The following is a 21178-nucleotide window of genomic DNA, read 5'->3' as shown; positions in this document are numbered from 1 at the left end:
ATGTTTCATCAATATGTGGAACTCAAGTTTCCTCCATGGTAAAGTCTGATGTTTTTAAGGGTTAACATTTTTTCAGTGCTCTAAAATGGTTTGGTTCCATAAGTGGTGACATTTTCAGTTTGATGGTATATGACATTCCCCACTGCTCAAACAGTGTCTGGAAGAAATACAGCCCACAAGAAAATAAATTGTTGATGTGTTGTAAATAATGGAAGGAGTAAAGTGAATGCATAGGTGAAGTGTTGAATGGTTGATAGGCACGTAAACAAGTTTGAAATCATCACTAAGCTTTTGATTGATGTCCTTACTTGAAGTAAACAGTCTAACAAAACACACACAAACTCATGTGCACGCATTGTTTAGCTTTTGGATGACATGCTTCTACAGAGATAACCAGTACAAAATATACAAGTCATACTCATATACTTGCATGGCTACATTGATCTGGCTAACCACATTATGGATTGGGGGGGGGGGGGGGTTGGAGGGAAGGGTGGCTCACATCTGACGTTTTGGAGGGAGAGTTAACAAGTGCACAGGGTAGTGATGTGCCACTAGTGACCTAATTCTGGTGCAAGTAGGGAGAGATGAAAGAGATGCACACATGGAGGAGTGAACTAGGAGCAGGAAATAGAACAGAGGAAGAGGGGGAAAGTGGGGAGGAGGGTTTGAGAGTAGAATGCCTGAAGTGGGGATCTTGAGAACTGGGATGTGTGACAAAGGAAGCTGGGATAATTTTAATGCCCCTCTTTGTTTTGTCATCTGCCTCCTTAAAATTCATTTTTCCATTTTGACTTAATTAACATTAACATTTGTGAGTATAACCTATATTTTCATAAAAGAGAAAAATTGGCCCTCAGTTTTAAAGATTATAACAACAGATCTAATTTTGTGCTTATTTTTATGTATGTAATTGATTTTCTAATTTATTTTGACTATTCCTAGTTAGTATCCTTTTTTTATAGGGAAAAATCAGTAATTGTTTCGTAACTTAAATTCTATTGTTGACATATAAACAAATATAAGTTCTGTAATAATTGTAAACGTTTGGAAGATGAAGTACTAGTCATCTTAAAGTATCTATTTAGCTCTATTCAAAAACATATTAACAAAACCAGCCCTTCATTAATTCCAAAGTAATTAACAGTTTTGTCAAAAGTATTTTTTGCATAACGAAATATGTTAATTTCACAATTTAAACAAATAATTCAGCTTAACCGTAGTAGTAGAAGAAACTGCTAAAAAAAACCAATTTTTTGATGTATTCACTTAATTTAATGAGTTAAGTTTTAATTGTAATTTCTGTAAATTTAACTTCAAACGATGTGTAGTTTCAGCACCTATTATTTTGATGATATATAAGGGCCCAATTTTTGGTCACAAGACAGTCAGTCCACTGCCAAGTTTCAGACGAGTAACCTGTGCTGGTTAGAACAACAACAATGCTTCATATTAACTGTGGAATAAGTGTTAAACAATTAGGCTGAGTGTAAAACCAGTGACAGTGTCTGTTCTATACGTACCTGTGTACTCTTCAAGAACTGTGAACGTTGTGGTTAGGCTTATACTGCTCGTAGATGTTCAACAGGAAACTGTTGAAGCAGTATGTGGAGTTTCGCCTGCAAACAATTAATGATGCTTATGGAAAGTTTAAACAGTAGTGCACTGGCCATACATCTATAACTGTGTATTATTAGGGGGTTGTGAACAGTGAATTTAAAGTACTGAAAAATGTAACTGTGCATCTGTTGGCTACATCATTTATAGTAGTCAGTGTCGGAATCCACAACCCATTTTTCAGCCAGTGTAGCAACGCAATAAGTTGACATTGAGGACAATCACCAAACAAATGAAATAATATAAAGCAGGTGGAACTGCCACAGATGGTGATAGATGTAGAACAAGGGCTTGTGTAGATTGAGACCAAAATACATTAAGTGTATTCACAATTGAGATAATGGACAAACATAGCTGTAGAATGGACTGATGACAACGAAAATTTGTGCCAGGCAAGGACTCAAACCTGGATTTCCCACTTATCGCGAGTGGTCGCCTTACCATTTGTCTATTTGTGCACGACTTATAGCCATACCCAAACTTCCATGTGTCATCAATCATGCTTCTACAGCCTACTCGTGCATTCATTATGTATATTCCTGTACAGGTGAGTCATTTTATTTGAAATTTAGTTGCCCGGTGTCGGCAGATAAATATGATATTGCTGTGTCTGTGTTGTTCTGAATTACAATGCAAAGTTCTTTTGGACATGCATGCATGGCCAAAGGAACTGGCACTGTGGTGACTAAAACTGTTATGAAGTACAGTATATGTATTCACAGTCATGAATATGGATAATTTTGTGTCATAATTCAGAATAACATGGGTGCTGCAATACTGTATCAGGACAAAATTGTGGGATTGGAGGTTGTGTTGTAAGGACAATTTTCATATGTTTACAGTTGAGTCGGCGTAAGTTGATCCCTGGCAGTTACAGTTACCTCAGCCAATAATGTAATGCTATTTTGTAAACATCTCTATGTCAGTGCGTCAGTGTTGTCACAGCTTTGTAGATGGCAACTGTTTTCACCTGCAGCCATTAGCGTTTCACAGTTGAAAGCTGGCAACAGTGCTGCAAGATGTCAGGGGTCTTCTTAAGTTGCCTCAAGTATAGTTCAGAGAAGTTGCTATTGTTTGGTGGGGAGGGGAGATCCAGGTGGAAAGGGCTGTGAAGCAGCCATTGAAGTTGAGCATGTTGTGATCAGCAGCATATTCACCATTGGTTTGTCTACTCTACTCTTGTCTGCAGTTTGGTGGGGGTCATTTGTTGTGGTAGTCATTTGTTGTGGTAGTCATTTGTTGTGGTAGTCATTTGTTGTGGTAGTCATTTGTTGTGGTAGTCATTTGTTGTGGTAGTCATTTGTTGTGGTAGTCATTTGTTGTGGGTCATGCCATTGTAATAGTCTTTGCTGAAGTTACAGTAGAACAGATATTTGATATTCCTAATCTCACAGATGGCCTTAGCTCTGTTAGGATTGGATATGCCTGTGGTAGGACAGGATTCTCAAAAGGCTTTACCTCCAATAGGGCGGGATATACCTGTGACATGACTGGAATAGAATGTGCTTGGTGGATGCATAAGACAGGTTTTGCACCTGAATCTTCCACAGGGGTATGACTCATGTGGTAATTACCCACATGAGATAGAAATGCAGGAAATATTTAGGGGTCTAATTAAATTAACCAAATGAAATTTCTGAAAAATTACACAGAAAGGAGAAGGGCAGAAGAAAGAGAAGCATGGAATTACGAAGATATGAATTACTACACAATTCTGCTGATTTTTGCAGTGACTGGTAATTCAGAGATAGTTGAAACAGTGCAGATATTTTGTAATACACAATCTTTTCTTAAGCTGGGTTTTTCCAGTGTTTAGTTCCAAACTTTACACAATAATATACATTAAAGTCATTAAATGTGACTCTATTACTGAATATGATTTACAAAGATGTCCATGATCCTTTGGAAAATTAAGATGGTGTTGGTCTTACAGCACCACACTTTAAAAATGCAACTGTCATAAGTGAAAATGAAGAATACAGAAAGGATGTTTTGGAACTACAATTTGTTTCAAATTCGTCCTTTTTATAATCCATCACATCTGCACCTGTAGCTGAGTCTCTAACAAATGCCTGTTTGTTGATGGTGATCTGTCTGTCAGATGGGGATTTTAAGGTCAGCAGTCACTTGGTGCTATTCGAGAGGAGTAGGCCATGTGCTGGCACTGTATTTCACCCTCTCAGGCCAGGGAAAGCCAAAGGCAAACCCTTCCAGTAGGACATTGCAAAGCACGGTGATGCAGGACTGTTGCTCTTGCTTCCCTGAACTCATTTCTTGAGTATGGGACCACTTTAGCTTTGATAATCCGTCATCATCTTACCAGGTTGTTTTTTTTCCTAAAATAGCTTTGATACACCTTCAGTCACAAATTATCGTTATTTTTTTGTGGCTGTGCTGTTTTCTTTGGATCATAAAGGGTACACAGTTTTATGATATTATCTCATTAGCTATGTTTATCATTTCTCTGAACTCTGCTGAATTCCTCCTCTACCACCTCATTGTCAAAGTCATTACCATCATCAGAGATCTTGGAATATGCCATTATTCATATTTGTTCATCTCTTGCCAATGTTTTTGAGAACCTCGATGTTCCAAATATTTTGATGTTTTCTGTATTGTAATCAGTAATAATTCACTAGTGTCAGGTCATTAAATTGTCGATGTGTTGTTTCAGATCTTGAAAATCAAGAAAGTTTATGGATGAGTCATATCTTTTTTTGTGACATACACAAATCAGTCATTTTCATCAATTGTACGACAGTGTGCATCACAATTGCTCATTCAACTCCAGGAGGGTAGGACACCTCTCTGATACTGTGATTATTCATTCAACAACCATATTACGTGCATATCTTACTCCCAGTTACACATCTTTTGTCAAGGTCCAGACTTGATGTTAGTTGTCTGCATTTGTCATTCTGTCTTTAGTTACCACCAAATGGATTTGTTTCTTGTAGACTGCTTGGATAGGCATTAATTGCTTGTCTCCTTGTGCTCAACTCTATAAGTGGAAATTATTTTCATACTGTTAAGAGATGATGAGTTGTTGTGAATGTTGTGAAGTAGCTCAGTTTGTTAATGCTTAAGCCATTCATTTTCACAAATTATTGACTTAAGGATTTATTAAAATATGGACATTCTGTACATCTGTCAGTTGATCTTTGGTTCAGTTTCAAACATATTCATAAAGCCTTAATGCTTGTGGGAGGATTTGGGTCTTGGCACTACACTAATTTATTGTTTACACTTGTTTTCTCAGTTGCACCACAGCCTGAAGAAAAAGAGGAAGCTACACAATTGATGCCTAAGGATGCATCCCAAGAGAAACTTCATCTATCTGTTGCTCATCCCATCCTAGAAGAGCGAATTGCTAATGCTGAGGTACACTTAAAATTGGGGAAACCAGTTCCTAAAGATATTTATAGCCGTCTTAAAAGAATTGAAGATAGAATTCTGCAACTTGAGGGAATTTCTCCAGAATACAGCTATGTAAGTTCACTTATTGTACAACTCTTGTGTATGTTGTGTGCTACTGTTCTGTTGAATCATTCTTAGTAATGATGTTTGTTGGCAGGATGCAACATTTAATTTACATCTTCCAAGGCCTCTGCCCAAGATAAAAAGGGTATGTATCCTGCAGCATTATTCCATGATGTACCTTTTTCAGAGTGAAGTCTGTGTTTATTTTGTTGCACTACATCAGTCATATTCTATAAAAACTGCAGTGAGTGATGTGGAGAGAAGTCAAGGATGTATTTTTATTTAAGTGCAATACAAATGACTTCACATTATGAAATTTTATTGTATAGCAGTGTTATAAATAATTACAAAAAATTAAACATTAACTTTAAGAATTTGTGAAGATACTCTACACACACACACACACACACACACACACACACACACACACACACTGCTCTTACCTTCAATGCAGAATGAGAATAAGAAAATAGTGAAATAGTGAAATGATGTCTATTGGAATCAAAAATATAATTTAAGGTAAGAAGCAAGAAGAATGGTGATACAGGAATTGGTGGCAGGAGTGGTGGGAAAGGGGTTGGAAGTTGTTATTCTCACCTGTTCAAGTTGGGGAATCTAATGGTTGGGAGCTAAGGGAGGGGGAAAGTCAAGGTGGCATAGGCTGTGGAGGTCACCTCACAGAATCTCGACAATGAAACTTCCTTTGTGGAACTTGTTTACAAAGAAGTTGGTCAGTCAGCAAGTCTTTACTTTTGCCTAACCTCCACATTTGTGTAAACAAGCTGGTCAGTGAGTATTCACTTTTGCATAATCTCCACATTCACTTACAAAGCCTGAGAAGGAATAGCTCTGTCTGTGCTTGATGTATGCAGAATGGCAGGAAGTAACAGGTTCACATTCTTGCAGTAAGGAAAGACAACACATTCTAGTATGTATGCATACATAAGCTGTATAACTTTGTGTGTTGCTGTGGACAAGAACAATGTGCACTGAGGCCCTGCATTTACCAGATATTGTATGACAGTATACTTATTGACTTTTGACTTGTGTTTAGTAGTGAGGTAACTGATTGTATATTTGCTACTGGACTTAATAAATTTTGTTGATACTGACAACAGTTACATCTAGCTGTGAACTTTGATACGGGACCTACCTGTTACCAGTGTAATGTTTCAGAACTCCGCCTTCACTGCAAACAACAAATGCAGTGCACAACACCCGCTGAAGTCTACATTACCTGCAATCTCTACCTGAGATGTAAGGCTTAGCAACGTATTACAAGTCGGTTGCCAATATTCGTGAGATTTCCATAGAAGTGAATTCATTTTGTTGACCTCCACCTACATAAGGAAAAATGGCTGTCATGGTAAAATAAGTTAGAGCTCACAAAAAAGACCAGTGCTAGAGAAATAGTCTGAAAGTGTTTGTATGAACCATTTGCCAAACACTTTCCTGTGAATTGCAGAGAAATCATGTACTTGTAGACGTAGAACTGACTTCCTATTCCGAATATCATTAGTGGACACACTTTCCCCAGAGGCAAGAATTTCAGCACATCGTTTTCTTGATTACTTGAAAGAGAAATGGCTCCTTCACTGGTAAGTGCGACTAACACACTCTCCGCTACACACTGCTTTGGGTTTTATGCAGTTAAAAGAGAGCTTACAATACTCATTAGAAGCCAGTACCTGAGTATGAATTCTGTTATCTGTTATAACTTTCTTGCACGCTATGTGCTTCTTTAGTGAATACGGTAGTGAGGAACAGATATTGTTAATGAACAGAGAATTCCGATATTAATTTATTCTAGATCTAGTATCCAATAGTACAAAAACACATAACTTTGTTGCTGTAGTTGCAGCACCAGTTGCCAACAGTAGCTTTAAATATTGAAACATATGCAGATGCAAAAGATTTATAAATCTGTCACTCTTTAATACAGTGTCTATTTAGAAGTGTTGAGCCCTGGTCACTGTGAAAGTCTCTAAATGTTACTCAACTGGCAAACACAAAATGGGGTTAGTGTATAAATGTTCAAACTTAAGTACACCTGCCACTAGAGCACCAGAGAGGGGGAATACTTGCATCTTGTTGGCAGTGGCGTAATCATTCGTGGCAGCTCCCTCGTGCTTCAGTGGCGACTGTAGGAAACAGTGTCATAACTAATGGCACGCATATTTGAAAGTGTGGCCGACTGGATAGTGGCCAATACTGCACCCCTGCCCACCCAATTTGGAAGGCACAGGGGGCGGGGGGGGGGGGGGGGGGAGGCCTATACTGTGGATAGTGATGAAGCTGGTTGTTTGGATGGGGACAGAGCAGACCAACCTGCGTCCCGACATTGTGTCTTGTTGCGAGCGCCAGGGAAACTGCCCCAGAAGATCAGCTGCAGGACACTTCTGAAGGCACAGGTACATCTACATCCATACTCCGCAAGCCACCTGACGGTGTGTGGCGGAGGGTACCCTGAGTACATCTATCAGTTCTCCCTTCTATTCCAGTCTCGTATTGTTCGTGGAAAGAAGGATTGTTGGTATGCTTCTGTGTGGGCTCTAATCTCTCTGATTTTATCCTCATGGTCTCTTCGCAAGATATACCTAGGAGGGAGCAATATACTGCTTGATTCTTCGGTGAAGGTATGTTCTCGAAACTTTAACGAAAGCCCATACCGAGCTACTTCAGCTTTACGCTTGTCATCCTCTGTTTCAATGCCATCATCATCCCGGAGTGTCTGGATATGCTGTTTCGAGCCACTTACTGATTTAACGTAAGACCAGAACTTCCTAGGATTTTCTGTCAAGTCGGTACATAGAATTTTACTTGTCTCAATCCCTTCTCAATCACTGCTTCTCTTCCATGCTCCTTGTCTTTTATAACTGCCATCTTGTTTCTGTACAAGTAAAAATAGCCTTTTGCTCCCTGTATTTTACTACTGTGACCTTCAAAATTTCAAATGGAGTATTCCAGTCAACATTGTCAAAAGCTTTCTTGAAGTCTACAGATGGTATAAATGTAGGTTTGCCTTTTCTCAATGTAACTTCTAAGAGAAGTCATATGGTCTTGCCTTGTGTGATCCCTACATTTCTCCAGAATCCAAACTGATCGTCCCCAAGGTCATCTTCTACCAGTTTTTCCATTCTTCTGTAAATTATTTGTGTTAGTACTTTTCAGCAGTGCCTTATTAAACAGATAGTTCAGTAATGTTCACTCCAGTCAGCACCTGCTTTCTTTGGAATTATTACATTCTTCTTGTGGGTATTTCGTCTGCCTCATAAATGTTGAACACCAGATGGAATAGTTTTGTAATGGGTGCCTCTCCTGACAATATCATTAGTTGTCATAGAATGTTGCCTACTCCAAGGGCCTTGTTTCAGCTTAGGTCTTTCAGTACTCTGACGAATTCTTGTTACAGTATCATATCTCCCATCTCATCTATGTCTTCTTCCCTTTCTGTAATATTGCCATCAAGGTCATATTTGTTGTATAGACCCTCTATGTACTCTATCCACCTTTCAGCTTTCCCTTCTTTGTTTAGTACTGGTTTTCCATCCAAGCTCTTGATATTCGTACAGGTAGTTCTCTTTTCTCCAGAGGTCTCTTTAAATTTTCCTATAGGTGGTATCTAGTGTATCTTCTCCATAGTAAAATATACTTCTAAATCGTTACATTTGCCCTCTAGCCATTCCTGCTTACCCATTCTCCAGTTCCTGTCTATCTCATTTTTTTTTGACATTTATATTCCCTTTCACCTGCTTTATTTGCTGCATTTTTATATTTTCTCCTTTTGATCTTTTTACCTACTTGATTGTCTGCTGCTTTCCCTACTTCATCTCTCATAGCTACCCATTTGTCTTAGAGTGTATTCCTTTCCCCTGTTCTAGTCAATTGCTGCCTAATGCTCCCTCTGAAACTCTCAATCACCTCTCACTCTTTCAACTTATCCAGATCCCGTCTCCTTAATTTTTGTAGTTTCTTCAGTTTTAATCTACAGTTCATAACCAATAAATTGTGGTCACAGTCCACATCCACCCCTGGAAATGTCTTACAATTTAAAATCTGGTTCCAAAATATCTGTCTTACTATTATATAATCAATCTGAAACCTTCTGGTATCTCTAGGTCTCATCCACGTATAAAGCTTCCTTCATGTTTTGTAAACCAAGTGTTAGCAATTATATTATGCTCTGTGCAAGTTTTTGCCAAGTGGCTTCCTCTTTCAATCCTTTTCTCCAGTCTATACTTGTCTACGATTTTTCCTTCACATCCTTTTCCTACTGTCAAATTCCAGTCCCTCATCAAATTTAAGTTTTCCTCTGCCTTAACTATTGGAATAATTCCTTTTATCTCATCATACATTTCTTCAATCTCTTCATTATGTGTGGAGCTAGTTGGCAGATAAACTTCTATTACTATAGTGAGTATGGGCTTGTAGTGTCTGTTTTGGCACAATAATGCGTTCACTATATTCTTCATAGAAGCTTACCTACATTCCTGTTTTCTTATTCATTATTAGACCTACTTCTTCATTGCCCCTATTTGATTTTGTATTTACAGTCATGTATTCACCTGACCAGTAGTCCAGTTCCTCCTGCCACCCAACTTCACTAATTCCCACTATATCTAACTTCAACCTATCCATTTCCCTTTTAAATTTTCTAACCAACCTGCCTGATTAAGGGATCTAACATTCCACACTCTGACCGATAGAACACGAGTTTTGTTTCTCATGATGATGACATCCTCCTGATTAGTCCCAACCTGGAGATCCAAATGGGGGACTATTTTACCTCTGGAAAATTTTACACAAGAGAATGCCATCACCTCGGGGAGAAATTACGGCAGTAGTTTCCCCTTTATTTCAGCCTTTCCTAGTACCAGCACAGCAAGGCCATTTTGGTTGATGTTACAAGGCGATATCAGTCAATCATCTAGACTGTTGACCCTGCAACTACTGAAAAAGCTGTTGCCCCTTTTCAGGAACCACAAGTTTGTCTGGCCTCTCAACCCCTCCGGTGTGGTTGCAGTTGTAAGGTCCATTGTTCACAGGAGGGAAACATAGAAAGTAGATATAGGGGCATTGTATCAAGTAATATTTTGTGCGTGTTAGAGCCATTAATTAGACACTGGTGAATTACGTATTTCACATTGTTTTATACATAGGAGCCCGGTGTGCATGTGGGGAGGGAATGCAGCATATGTGGTTCCAGTTAGCGTGTATAATTTTCTCACCAGTGAGGGGGTTTTGGCAAAAGGGTTGCCAATTTGGATGTTAAAGATGAGAATGATTTGCTCATGTCAAATATGGACCTCTGCCATAAGCAAACCATCAATATATGTATCTGCTTTATGTGAGAAAGTACAGCATCTGAATGGAGAAGATAGGGTAGCTATGGAGGAGTTGTTGGTAAAGTTTGCAGACTTGTTCAATCCTAATGGACCATTGCTGGTGACACCAATTACTCAACACAGAATCCCGCAATTGGGGGACAAATCTCTGGTTTATAGGAAATCATATAGAATACCTCATCATTTACAACCAATAATGGAGGAGTTTGTCAGTCAACAGTTGTATTATAGCATTAAGAAGAAATTAATAGTCCCTGGGACCTGTTGTCACCATGCCTAAGAAGTCAGTGGATGGGACAAAGAGGCGAAAGTTCTGTTGCAACTACCATTCAAAAAAATGTGTGTGAAACCTTATGGGACTTAACTGCTGAGGTCATCAGTCCCTAAATTTACACACTACTTAACCTAAATTATCCTAAGGACAAACACACACACCCATGCCCGAGGGAGGACTCGAACCTCCGTCAGGGTCAGCCGCACAGTCCATGACTGCAGCGCCTTAGACTGCTCGGCTAATCCCGCGCGGCTAACTATCATTATTTAAGCGGTGGAACAATTACAGATGAAATCCTATACTGAATATAGTAGAAACATCAGATAACTTGGGACAGTACACGTATTTTTCAGTGTTCTTGTAGAAACAGTAAACAGCCGATCAGTTGCAAAATGGGTTTCTTAAAAACTCATTTACCATAGTTTCAACACTTACAAAAATGCCTTCTTCAGAAGGAAATGTTGACAACTGGATCACATGTTGTGGCAGAAGTACGTTAAAATATAGCTGAAAAGCACCAGTCAAATATAAAATTTCAGCTTCGTCATAAATTAAAACATGCACAACATGGTTGTAGTCATTTGGTGTTCCCTCCCCAATGTACAGCTATTGTAATAGTGCAGTTGTAAACTTCATTGGGGTTTCATTTGCTTTCTCTTAAAGTAGTTCTGCTGCTGTGCTGCAAAATGGAAGTTTCATTTTTAGAGTAATACAAACAGTAACTTTAATAGTAATCATTATCATGTGTAAAACATGCATATTGCATATTTTTAAAATTGTTGTTGGATGCTACTACTGGATATCATTGTTGTGAGTTAAATATCAGGGGAATATGGCTTTGAAAGAGCATAATGGTCACCTCTTCTGAGAAAACACACATACTCTCTCGTGTACCTACTCTTATCGCTGTATTACATTGTAACAAACCAATGTTTAAATTTTGTGACACACATTATTATTTTTTCACCATTATTTTACCAAATTTTGCTTATTATCAATTGTTATTTCTTTTTCAGAGATGTACTATTGATGAGCTAGATGCTAAAATAGCAGAGCTCCAAAAGAAGTTTGAAAAGAAACCTGAAACTTCAAGCCAGAAAGAGATAGTGAAATGATATTAAATGGAAATAACAAATTGTGCTGGTTTTTATCTCAAACTTTTTGTAGAACAACTTTGTTTTTGTGTTGAAAGGAAAAAGGAATGTGAATTTACGAGCAGTCAAGTACAAACAATATTGATAATGTTGGAGTGTTTCTGATATTGTCTGCAACAGTCTTGAAGTCCATGTCTGTTTGAATTGAAAATATGAAAATGTATTGGAAAAAAATAGAAAATTGGCTCTGGTTGTTTGCAAAAGATGGAGCACTTTCAAATCGTAAACAAAGATATTATGATGAATGTAAATGGTTTGAAATTTACTATGAAAAACTCAAAATGATCTCTGTGGGAATAACAGGCTGTCCACAGAGTATGTTCAGATGACAGGTTGTAATAAATCATGTGACATGGAGATATGAAATAAATAGAGAATGGGTGTAAAGATATGGAAGAAGACCAAGTGAGGAACATCAAGGGTAAGGGAAGAGGAAGAAAAGGCAGGATACAGAGATAAATAAATTGTAGCTGTGGAATAATATTGCAGGCACGGTGATCTGAAATTGTATACACCAGGAGAAGTGTTGGATCTTGACATTCGGGTGTATTGTAAATAATTAGTTAGTTTCATTTTGCTTCTTCATTCCATTGTATTGAAACATTTGTCTAGCTGTTTTGATAATAATCCATAGCAGTCTTTGATAAGGGGCTGTTTCGAAATTATTTTAATAGGAAGTTAATTCCAACTTTTTTCCTTTCTTGACATAGAAATTTGGGCACATGAACTATCAGACATTTTTCTATGTTCTTTCAGTCTCTCTCTTCATAGCTTATATTATTTCTATCTTCTACATTCCTGAATACTGAACATCTACTTAATCATTAGCAAGCCCTCCTCTACCATTTGTATGTAAGAAATCCAACATAATGCTTTTGTAATAAGATGTTTGTAGTAGTTTTCTGGCATGTCCAACCATGCTGTGTGGTGTGGTGGGAGTCATGGAGGCAGGAGTCATAATATGTTACTAAATGTGCACATTCACTGGAAGCACATTGAAAATCATCACATGCTCATTTAACTTTAGGTTTTACTTGGTATCTTTAAACTCTCAAAGGTGAAAAGGCCATGGTAAATTCGCTTCATCCATGCCCACTCTGACCTGGTCCTCTATCTCGAATAACATTAAACCATAAAATGCCTTAGTATAATATTGTAATTTATTCACCCTAGGACCAGCTTAATATAAGGAAAAACATGTTACATAAACTAACATATAAATATACACACAAAACTGAATGGTTCACAGGCATTGTGTTGGATGGTGTTGGGTAAGCTACACAGTATTTAAATGAGGCAGCTGCACATCATCTTCAGGTGCTACTGATGCATTGCTGTTCCCAGTTTATGTGCTGTCTCACTGGAAAAGTGCAGGTAACAAGGGTGGGGCTGCAACGTTGTCACAGAGGACATTGACATCCTGAACCCTCTGCCAGAGAAATGGGCCACAGTCTCTGCAGATGCAGTGTGGGAAAGTGTGGCTTGCCGCAGACCCAAGCATATGCATGGGGGCAAGGTATTGATGTCCAGCTTAAATGCTTCAGATTTGATTCCCCAACAGTGTTAACTCGTTACATTTGTTGGGTTGTGGCCAATGATATCTTAGTGCTGCCAGTACTGATTCCCATACTTTGCAGGACTGAAATCCCATGTCTGTTAATTAAGTCATTAATTATATGTAATTTGACTGCTTCTGTAGTGCATTCTATGTCCTGTGTCAAGACAGTGTTCAGCTACTGCACTTTTTTCAGGCTGACCCAATTTTGCATGATGTCTGTGTTAATCAGATCTGTCTCTAATTGTGTGACATGCCTGACCAATATAAGACTTCTCACACTGGGTCAGGATTATATAGCATTTGGGAGGATGACGGTTCAATCCCGTCTCCGGCCATCCTGATTTAGGTTTTCCGTGATTTCCCTAAATCGCTTCAGGCAAATGCCGAGATGGTTCCTTTGAAAGGGCACGGCCGATTTCCTTCCCCATCCTTCCCTCACCCCGAGCTTGCGTTCCGTCTCTAATGACCTCGTTGTCGACGGGACGTTAAACACTAATCTCCTCCTCCTCCTCAGGATTTTATATGTTCTTAATGTTATACATAGGTGATCTTTAATGGAACCCAGCATTTTTTGCTCTCGTGTCAGAGTGGGAAGACACAATTTATTTGATGTTTCTTGAATAGTCTGCCAGTGTTAAAGGACACACTGCGATCATAAGGTAGGAAATCAATCCTCATGGGTTTCTCCATTTCTTCTGGCTGCTTTCGAGGTTTTAGTGCATGGTATTCTCATATCACAGTGCAGATATGTTTATCATAGTACCCATTTAGGATAAACACAGAGTAGAAATAGTAAAGTTCTGCTGATAAGCTCACTCAATCTGAGATAACTCTAGCCCTGTGAATGAGAGTCTGTAATACATTGTTGCATTGGGATGAGTGATGACAAATCATAGATACAGGTCAGTTTTTTTTAGATTTACAAAACACACACTGATCCAAGCAGAAGTGAAAGCAGGCTTCTGGAGACTGTAATTCTCACTTTGTAGAGTAGATTCTTTCTCTCATCAATGCCCTGCTGGCATCTTGTCTGATATTCTTAGCAGCTCCAGAGTCTATATAAAACTAAAAACTAAAACTAAACTCCTCCTGAACAGGCCATGAAGACCCAACGGTTCTGACCAGCCGCCGTGTGGTCCTCAGCTTATAGGCGTCATTGGATACAGAGGGACATGTGGTCAGCACACCGCTCTCCAGGCCGCATGTCAGTTTCCGAGACCAGAGCCGCTACTTCTCAATCAAGTAGCTTCTCAGTTTGCCTCACAAGGGCTGAGTGCACCCCGCTTGCCAACAATGCTCGGCAGTCTGAAAGGTCACACATCCAAGTGCTGGCCAGGCCGACAGAGCTTAACTTCGGTGATCTGATGGGAACTGGTGTTACCACTGCGGCAAGGCTGTTGGCCCAGAGTCTATATAATGTTTAAAAATGGCAGACATCAGTTCAATAGAAATGTGAGAGAGCACGATAATCTGTTTCTCTTGTTGTTTTCATTGAACTCGTGTACTCTACTAACTGACTCCTCCCTGTAGAGTTATAAGATTTGCTGTTCGAGACTTTCTTGACATACTGACTGAATGAATGGTTCATTATCGTTGCATGAGACAGTGCTGTGTAAACTGCAAATATTCCTATGGGGCAACTACTCATAATTTTCAGGTGTTGATATATTCCTGACACCATGTGCTTAACACACTGCTGTTGTGGCTCACCAATTTAAGCACTGGCTCACTAGGAAAGAGCAAGCACCAAGAGGTGAGGCTGTAAAATTGCTATAGAGGTCACAGTCATCCAGAGCCCTCTGATGGGGAAATGTGCTGTAGTTACCGCTTACATAGTATGTTAAAGTGTGGCTGCTAGCTGTAGACATCACTGTACACGTGCAGGCAAGGTGTTGGTGTCTAGCTTAACCGTCTTGGTTCGATTCCCCAACTGTATTAAAGCATCACATTCATTTATCTGTGGCCGATGGTGCCTAAGTGTCACCATTGTTGATTCCCGTGCTTTGCTGAGTCAGTTAATTAACTCATTAGTTATACATATTTCAACTGCTGCTTTAAAGATGAGATTCCAGTACTTGGAGGTGGATGATAGGATCTTGGTCTCTTTGTAGTTCCTGTTATGTTGCATGGAAAGATGGTGTTAAGCAATAGCAGTTTTTTCTGGCTGACTCGATCTTGTACGACATCTACACTGATGGAAAAAAAATCACAACCCAAAAAGTAATTACTGTAGATTAGTGACATTTCGGGAATACATTTTTCTAGGTAACATATTTCAGTGATTAACTTTGGAACATCACAGGTTAATGTAAGAGTGAAATATGCCATTGCAAATGTGAAATGCCAATACATTAAAAATGGGTGTAAATGCCAGAATGTTGACTGTAAGCAGGCAAATGTGCATGCATTATGTTGTACAGGTACTGGATGTCAGTTTGTGGGCTGGAGTTCCATGTCTGTTGCACTTTGTCAGTACAGTAGCAGTCAATGCGGTTTGTGGGTGACACTGAGTTGTCGTCTGATGGTGATGATCCTTATGTACTTGATTGGAAACAGATCTTGTGACTGAACATGTCAAGGCACTACGTCGACACCATGTGGGCAGGTGTTATCCTGTTGGAAAACACCCCCAGGAATGCTGTTCATGAATGGCAGCACAACAGGTTGAATCACCAGATTTACTTACAATTTTGCAGTCAGGGTATGTGGGATAACCACAAGAATCCTCCTGTTGTCATATGAAGTAGCACTGCAGACCATAGCTCCAAGTGTAGGTCCAGTATGTCTAGCAGACAGACAGGTTGATTGCAGGCCCTCGACTGGGGTCGTCCTAACCAACACACAGCCATCACTGGCACCAAAGCAGAACAAGCTCTCAGCAGAAAACCCAATGAGCTCTTGCTTCACACCACTGATGCTGCAAATGGCAGTGGTTTGGGGTCAGTGGAATGCAGGCTACAGGGTGTCTGACTTGATGCTGTCCTTGAAGTAACTGATTTGTTGCAGTTCATTGTGTTACTATGGTGCCAACTGCTGCTCAAATTTTGCTGCTGGAGATGCAGTAGATGCGGCAGAAATGTATGCTGAACTCGATGGTCTTCCCTCTCGGTAGAGCCAAGTGGCCGTTTGGAGCCTGGTCTTCTTGCGACTACACGTTCTCATGATCACCGCTGTCAGGAATCATTTACAGTGGCTACATTCCTGCCAAGTCTTTCAGCAGTACTGCAGAAGGAACATCCGGCTTCTCATAGCCCTATTGCACGATCTTGTTCAGGGTGTATACAACCCGGGACAATCGGGAGATCCGGGAAAAACCCGGGAATTTTTTCATCCGGGAGAAAACCGGGAAAAACCCGGGAATTTTTTAGAATTCCGGGAATTTTTCATTATTTTAGGTTTGCAATTTTTCATTATTTTAGGTTTGCAATTTTTGCAATATTGACTGGTAAGAATCGATGCTCTAACAAAGGATATTACTCTATCCCGCTACAGCAGAATAATACTACAACAATAAAACGTGAACGAGAAAAAAATATGAAAATAAAACATAAATTGCAAAGGAAATGTGCCATGTACAACAACAAAACACAGTGCTCATACAAACGTTTGCCGACAACAAAATGTGTCAAAGGTGTTAGGAAGACTATGCAATGCTTTATAACAACAAAATGTCTCCGATGAGAGTGACGTCACAACGGTTTAACTAGATTCGTTATAGGAGTTACGAGCGGGCTCATGCGCATGCGCAGTTGAGTGGCGGGGCAAACCGATGTATCTGACCCGAATGACAATTACGGGGGTGGAGGGGGCACCAAATCCATATTCTTGAGAAGAAAAAAATCATGTTTCACAAAGAGCCTAGCATCCACCGCACGTTGGTCTACCGATTACTCATGATTTTGAAACTCATCCCTCTTGGTTTTTGAACGCACTCTGTAAGTTGATTTCTGAGTGAATCATAAGTTAATTTTTGAATGCGTGCCTAGTGTACGTGATGTCTGTCAGGGGAATCCTCGCCGCATCTAGAAATAAACTTTCCTGCAAGCAAAAGGGGACCGGGTTATATGAGCTGAGCAGAGTAAAGCCGAACGAGTGAACGCCAACCGCTGTCTGATTATGTGGTTGATTGGGCTTGGAATGATCAGCTGTGCTACAATTACTAGCGAAATCCATAGAGTCAGACTACCAGAGTGGAAATAAACGACTAATAGGAATAACAGGTAAGAAAGATTACGTATTAACACAGTTTTAATCTGCCAGGAAGTTTCATATCAGCGCACACTCCGCTGCAGAGTGAAAATCTCATTCTGGAAACATCCCCCAGGCTGTGGCTAAGCCATGTCTCCGCAATATCCTTTCTTTCAGGAGTGCTAGTTCTGCAAGGTTCGCAGGAGAGCTTCTGTAAAGTTTGGAAGGTAGGAGACGAGATACTGGCAGAAGTAAAGCTGTGAGGACCGGGCGTGAGTCGTGCTTCGGTAGCTCAGTTGGTAGAGCGCTTGCCCGCGAAAGGCAAAGGTCCCGAGTTCGAGTCTCGGTCGGGCACACAGTTTTAATCTGCCAGGAAGTTTCATATCAGCGCACACTCTGCTGCAGAGTGAAAATCTCATTCTGGAAACATCCCCCAGGCTGTGGCTAAGCCATGTCTCCGCAATATCCTTTCTTTCAGGAGTGCCAGTTCTGCAAGGTTCGCAGGAGAGCTTCTGTAAAGTTTGGAAGGTAGGAGACGAGATACTGGCAGAAGTAAAGCTGTGAGGACCGGGCGTGAGTCGTGCTTCGGTAGCTCAGTTGGTAGAGCGCTTGCCCGCGAAAGGCAAAGGTCCCGAGTTCGAGTCTCGGTCGGGCACACAGTTTTAATCTGCCAGGAAGTTTCATATCAGCGCACACTCTGCTGCAGAGTGAAAATCTCATTCTGGAAACATCCCCCAGGCTGTGGCTAAGCCATGTCTCCGCAATATCCTTTCTTTCAGGAGTGCTAGTTCTGCAAGGTTCGCAGGAGAGCTTCTGTAAAGTTTGGAAGGTAGGAGACGAGATACTGGCAGAAGTAAAGCTGTGAGGACCGGGCGTGAGTCGTGCTTCGGTAGCTCAGATGGTAGAGCGCTTGCCCGCGAAAGGCAAAGGTCCCGAGTTCGAGTCTCGGTTGGGCACAGAGTTTTAATCTGCCAGGAAGTTTCATATCAGTGCACACTCCGCTGCAGAGTGAAAATCTCATTCAAGATTACGTATTATCTTCTCGGTGTATCCAAGAAAATGAAATTTTGTCAGAAAATTTTTGGCCAGATCGCTCCACTTGTAAGGGCCAGTTGTACAGCCCCCTTCTAGCAGCCGATTAACTTCTATTCTGGAAGTAGGGCGGAAAGTGGTTTGTACGAACATAACAACGCCTAACCGGAGAATAATCAGGGATAATTAAACCGGTGATTCTGGCAGGGTTAGTGAAGTTAACCAGCGACTAAATTTTGACAAAGGCAGGAATAGTTCCAGAGTTAGTCATGACAAGATTGTTTGTTAGAACGAGGAACGGGGACATCACACCAATTAGGGAAGAATATGACGATTCCAAATTTAAGTAAAAATCTCGTACTACTACTTTTCGATCTCATGCTCGAGAAACTGGGGCGTATGAATGAAATGTGAAACTATTTTCTAACATTAAATTATTTGCTTGTAGTAGGCCTAATAGGCATTTTATGTTGGTCTTCGTGAATTATATTCTGTCGTGTTATAAAAATGACCATTTGTGCAAAAACAGTCTCGTTTATTTGGTATGTGTTACAATTTCTGCAGTGTTAGAAAGACCTATTTTGTTTTATCTAGCAGACAGCGACAAAATAAACGTAATCAGATTTGAGACACCACACCAGTCATGGGTAGTATTTGTATTGACAACTTACGCAGCATTAGACAACGATATTTCGGCCTCTTTTCTTTTATGACATAACGTAAGATCTTTTAATGTTTTACACATACGAACATACGGGCTTCCTGCGTCATCATAGCTGCCAAAGCGCGGTGGCGCCTCTTACCTGGCACTCTCTGACGACTGCTGAAACGAACCTATTTCTAACAGGTCGCGGGAAATTATTGCGAATGGCTGTTTGAAAAACGTTACTTTCAAAGCAAATTTCCTCTTTCGCAAGTGGAACTATGTGTGAGAATGTGCGATGAATTCCTTAAATCACAGAGCGTTTGATAACGAGCGATTAGAAGTATTTAGAGCCCAGATCAGACAATCGTGTCGTTACTATGAGCAAATTGATGTAGTGCTACGGGAAGCTCTCGCTCCTCTGCGGTAGCTAATTTATTTGTGGAAAACTTTGAGAACAAGTCACTGGACTCGGCTAAAAATTTTACGGGCACATTTGTGTGATGTATCTTAAAGTGTAACATGGGCAAGAAAAATCAACATTATATGTGAAAGCTTAGCTTCTGTTGCAGCTTATTAACCTTAGAGACCAATGTTGTACGTGAAAGCTTTGCTTTTCTTTTAGCAACACTATGTATATTAATTTAAAACATTAACTTTTCCTGTTTGTGTATCCGCGCTACTTAACAGTGATGTTGCTATTAGCGGACTACATCACGTGTCCTACGCTCTGAATATCCGCTGTCATCGGCTGGCGGGATCACGTGACATGAGCAATGACTCGCTCACAAAAGCGTATCGTAATCTCGATTACATGGTTCGGAAAGTAACATGCGGTGTTTGGTGGGATTCGAATTTATACTTTCGTGATACGAAAATATACAGCGTACTTATTGATGCAAAAAAAAAAAAAAAACCTGTCACTTAATAGCGCGGAAAAAGTGTGTTTTCATCCGGGAGAAAGTGTATTTTTAACCGGGAAATCCGGGAAAAATCCGGGAATTTTTTTTCCTTGTCCACGTATACACCCTGTTGTTCAAACTCAGTGAGGTGTTGATAATGGCATCTTTGTCACATTAAAGGCATTCTTGACTAATATCAGCTCACCAGATCCAATCTCAAACAGAACTAACACTCATGATCATTACAGCATGTATTTAAAGCAAACCAGATTTTCATTCTCGTTAGCATGGCATTTGAATAGACATCTTTCAGATGTATAAACATGCCTATCAACTTTCATTTATGTGGCACAGCTGCTCCTTGGTGTTGGGATTTTTTTTTTCCCTCCTGTCATTGTATTCCTCTCATCTGTCTTTAACAGTGTGACATGTCTGGCCAATATAAAATTTCCCAAACTGGCTTGGAATTTTATATGAGGGCTCTTCGGAAAGTAAGTTCTGACAGGTCACAAAATGTAAACCACTGTGAAAATCTGACGAAGTTTTGCACACACATGTTGGGTAGTGCCTCTAGTATGCCCGTTGATCATGGCACATTGCTCTTTTCAATTCTGAGTGCACAGTGAGCACGTAAAAATGCCTAGAAAATAGTCTTCTGCCAAGTATGAGGGCTCAGTGAGAGATTTTGCCTAATGTTGTGCAGTCCACATAATATAACTGTCATCGTTTTGTTCTTCATGAAAATTCTTGGCCGCACTACGCAGGGGCAATGAATTGCCCCTGCAGCATGTTCAATGGGAAGTGCTTGATCACCCACAGCCTGTAATTGGCCCATCCTGAGTTTCATGTGTCCTCACAACATTCTGGCACAGACAATGAGCTGTAGACGAGCATAGAGAATTGGTGAGGGTATTGGAAAGTTGGTACAGTGCTGTGACAATTGTCTTAGTCAGAGCGGCGACTGTGTAGAGAAGTTGGTGTAAGG

The 21178-nt window shown here is 40.1% G+C and overlaps 1 protein-coding gene and 2 non-coding genes across 6 annotated transcripts in view; all 3 read left to right on the top strand.

Annotated features, from left to right (window-relative positions):
• The window catches only part of LOC126185074 (MAP3K12-binding inhibitory protein 1-like), an 85033-nt gene extending 72958 nt beyond the window's left edge, over nucleotides 1-12075 (top strand). For all 4 annotated transcript variants that reach the window (XM_049927860.1, XM_049927862.1, XM_049927859.1 and 1 more), the window contains 3 exons: nucleotides 4877-5106; nucleotides 5192-5242; nucleotides 11733-12075. In XM_049927860.1, coding sequence (XP_049783817.1) covers nucleotides 4877-5106; nucleotides 5192-5242; nucleotides 11733-11831 — 380 coding nt within the window. In that variant the 3' untranslated portion in view covers nucleotides 11832-12075. The remainder of the gene's footprint in view (nucleotides 1-4876; nucleotides 5107-5191; nucleotides 5243-11732) is intronic.
• A 5821-nt stretch (nucleotides 12076-17896) lies between these two features.
• On the top strand, nucleotides 17897-17971 carry Trnas-cga (transfer RNA serine (anticodon CGA)). Its single transcript has one exon. It is a non-coding gene; the product is annotated as a tRNA-Ser (tRNA).
• A 226-nt stretch (nucleotides 17972-18197) lies between these two features.
• On the top strand, nucleotides 18198-18272 carry Trnas-cga (transfer RNA serine (anticodon CGA)). The gene has a single exon. It is a non-coding gene; the product is annotated as a tRNA-Ser (tRNA).
• Nucleotides 18273-21178: the final 2906 nt, after the last annotated feature.

This window comes from Schistocerca cancellata, chromosome 4 (assembly GCF_023864275.1).
Source record: "Schistocerca cancellata isolate TAMUIC-IGC-003103 chromosome 4, iqSchCanc2.1, whole genome shotgun sequence".
NCBI lineage: Eukaryota > Metazoa > Arthropoda > Insecta > Orthoptera > Acrididae > Schistocerca > Schistocerca cancellata.
This window is presented reverse-complemented; position numbering and strand designations above follow the sequence as displayed.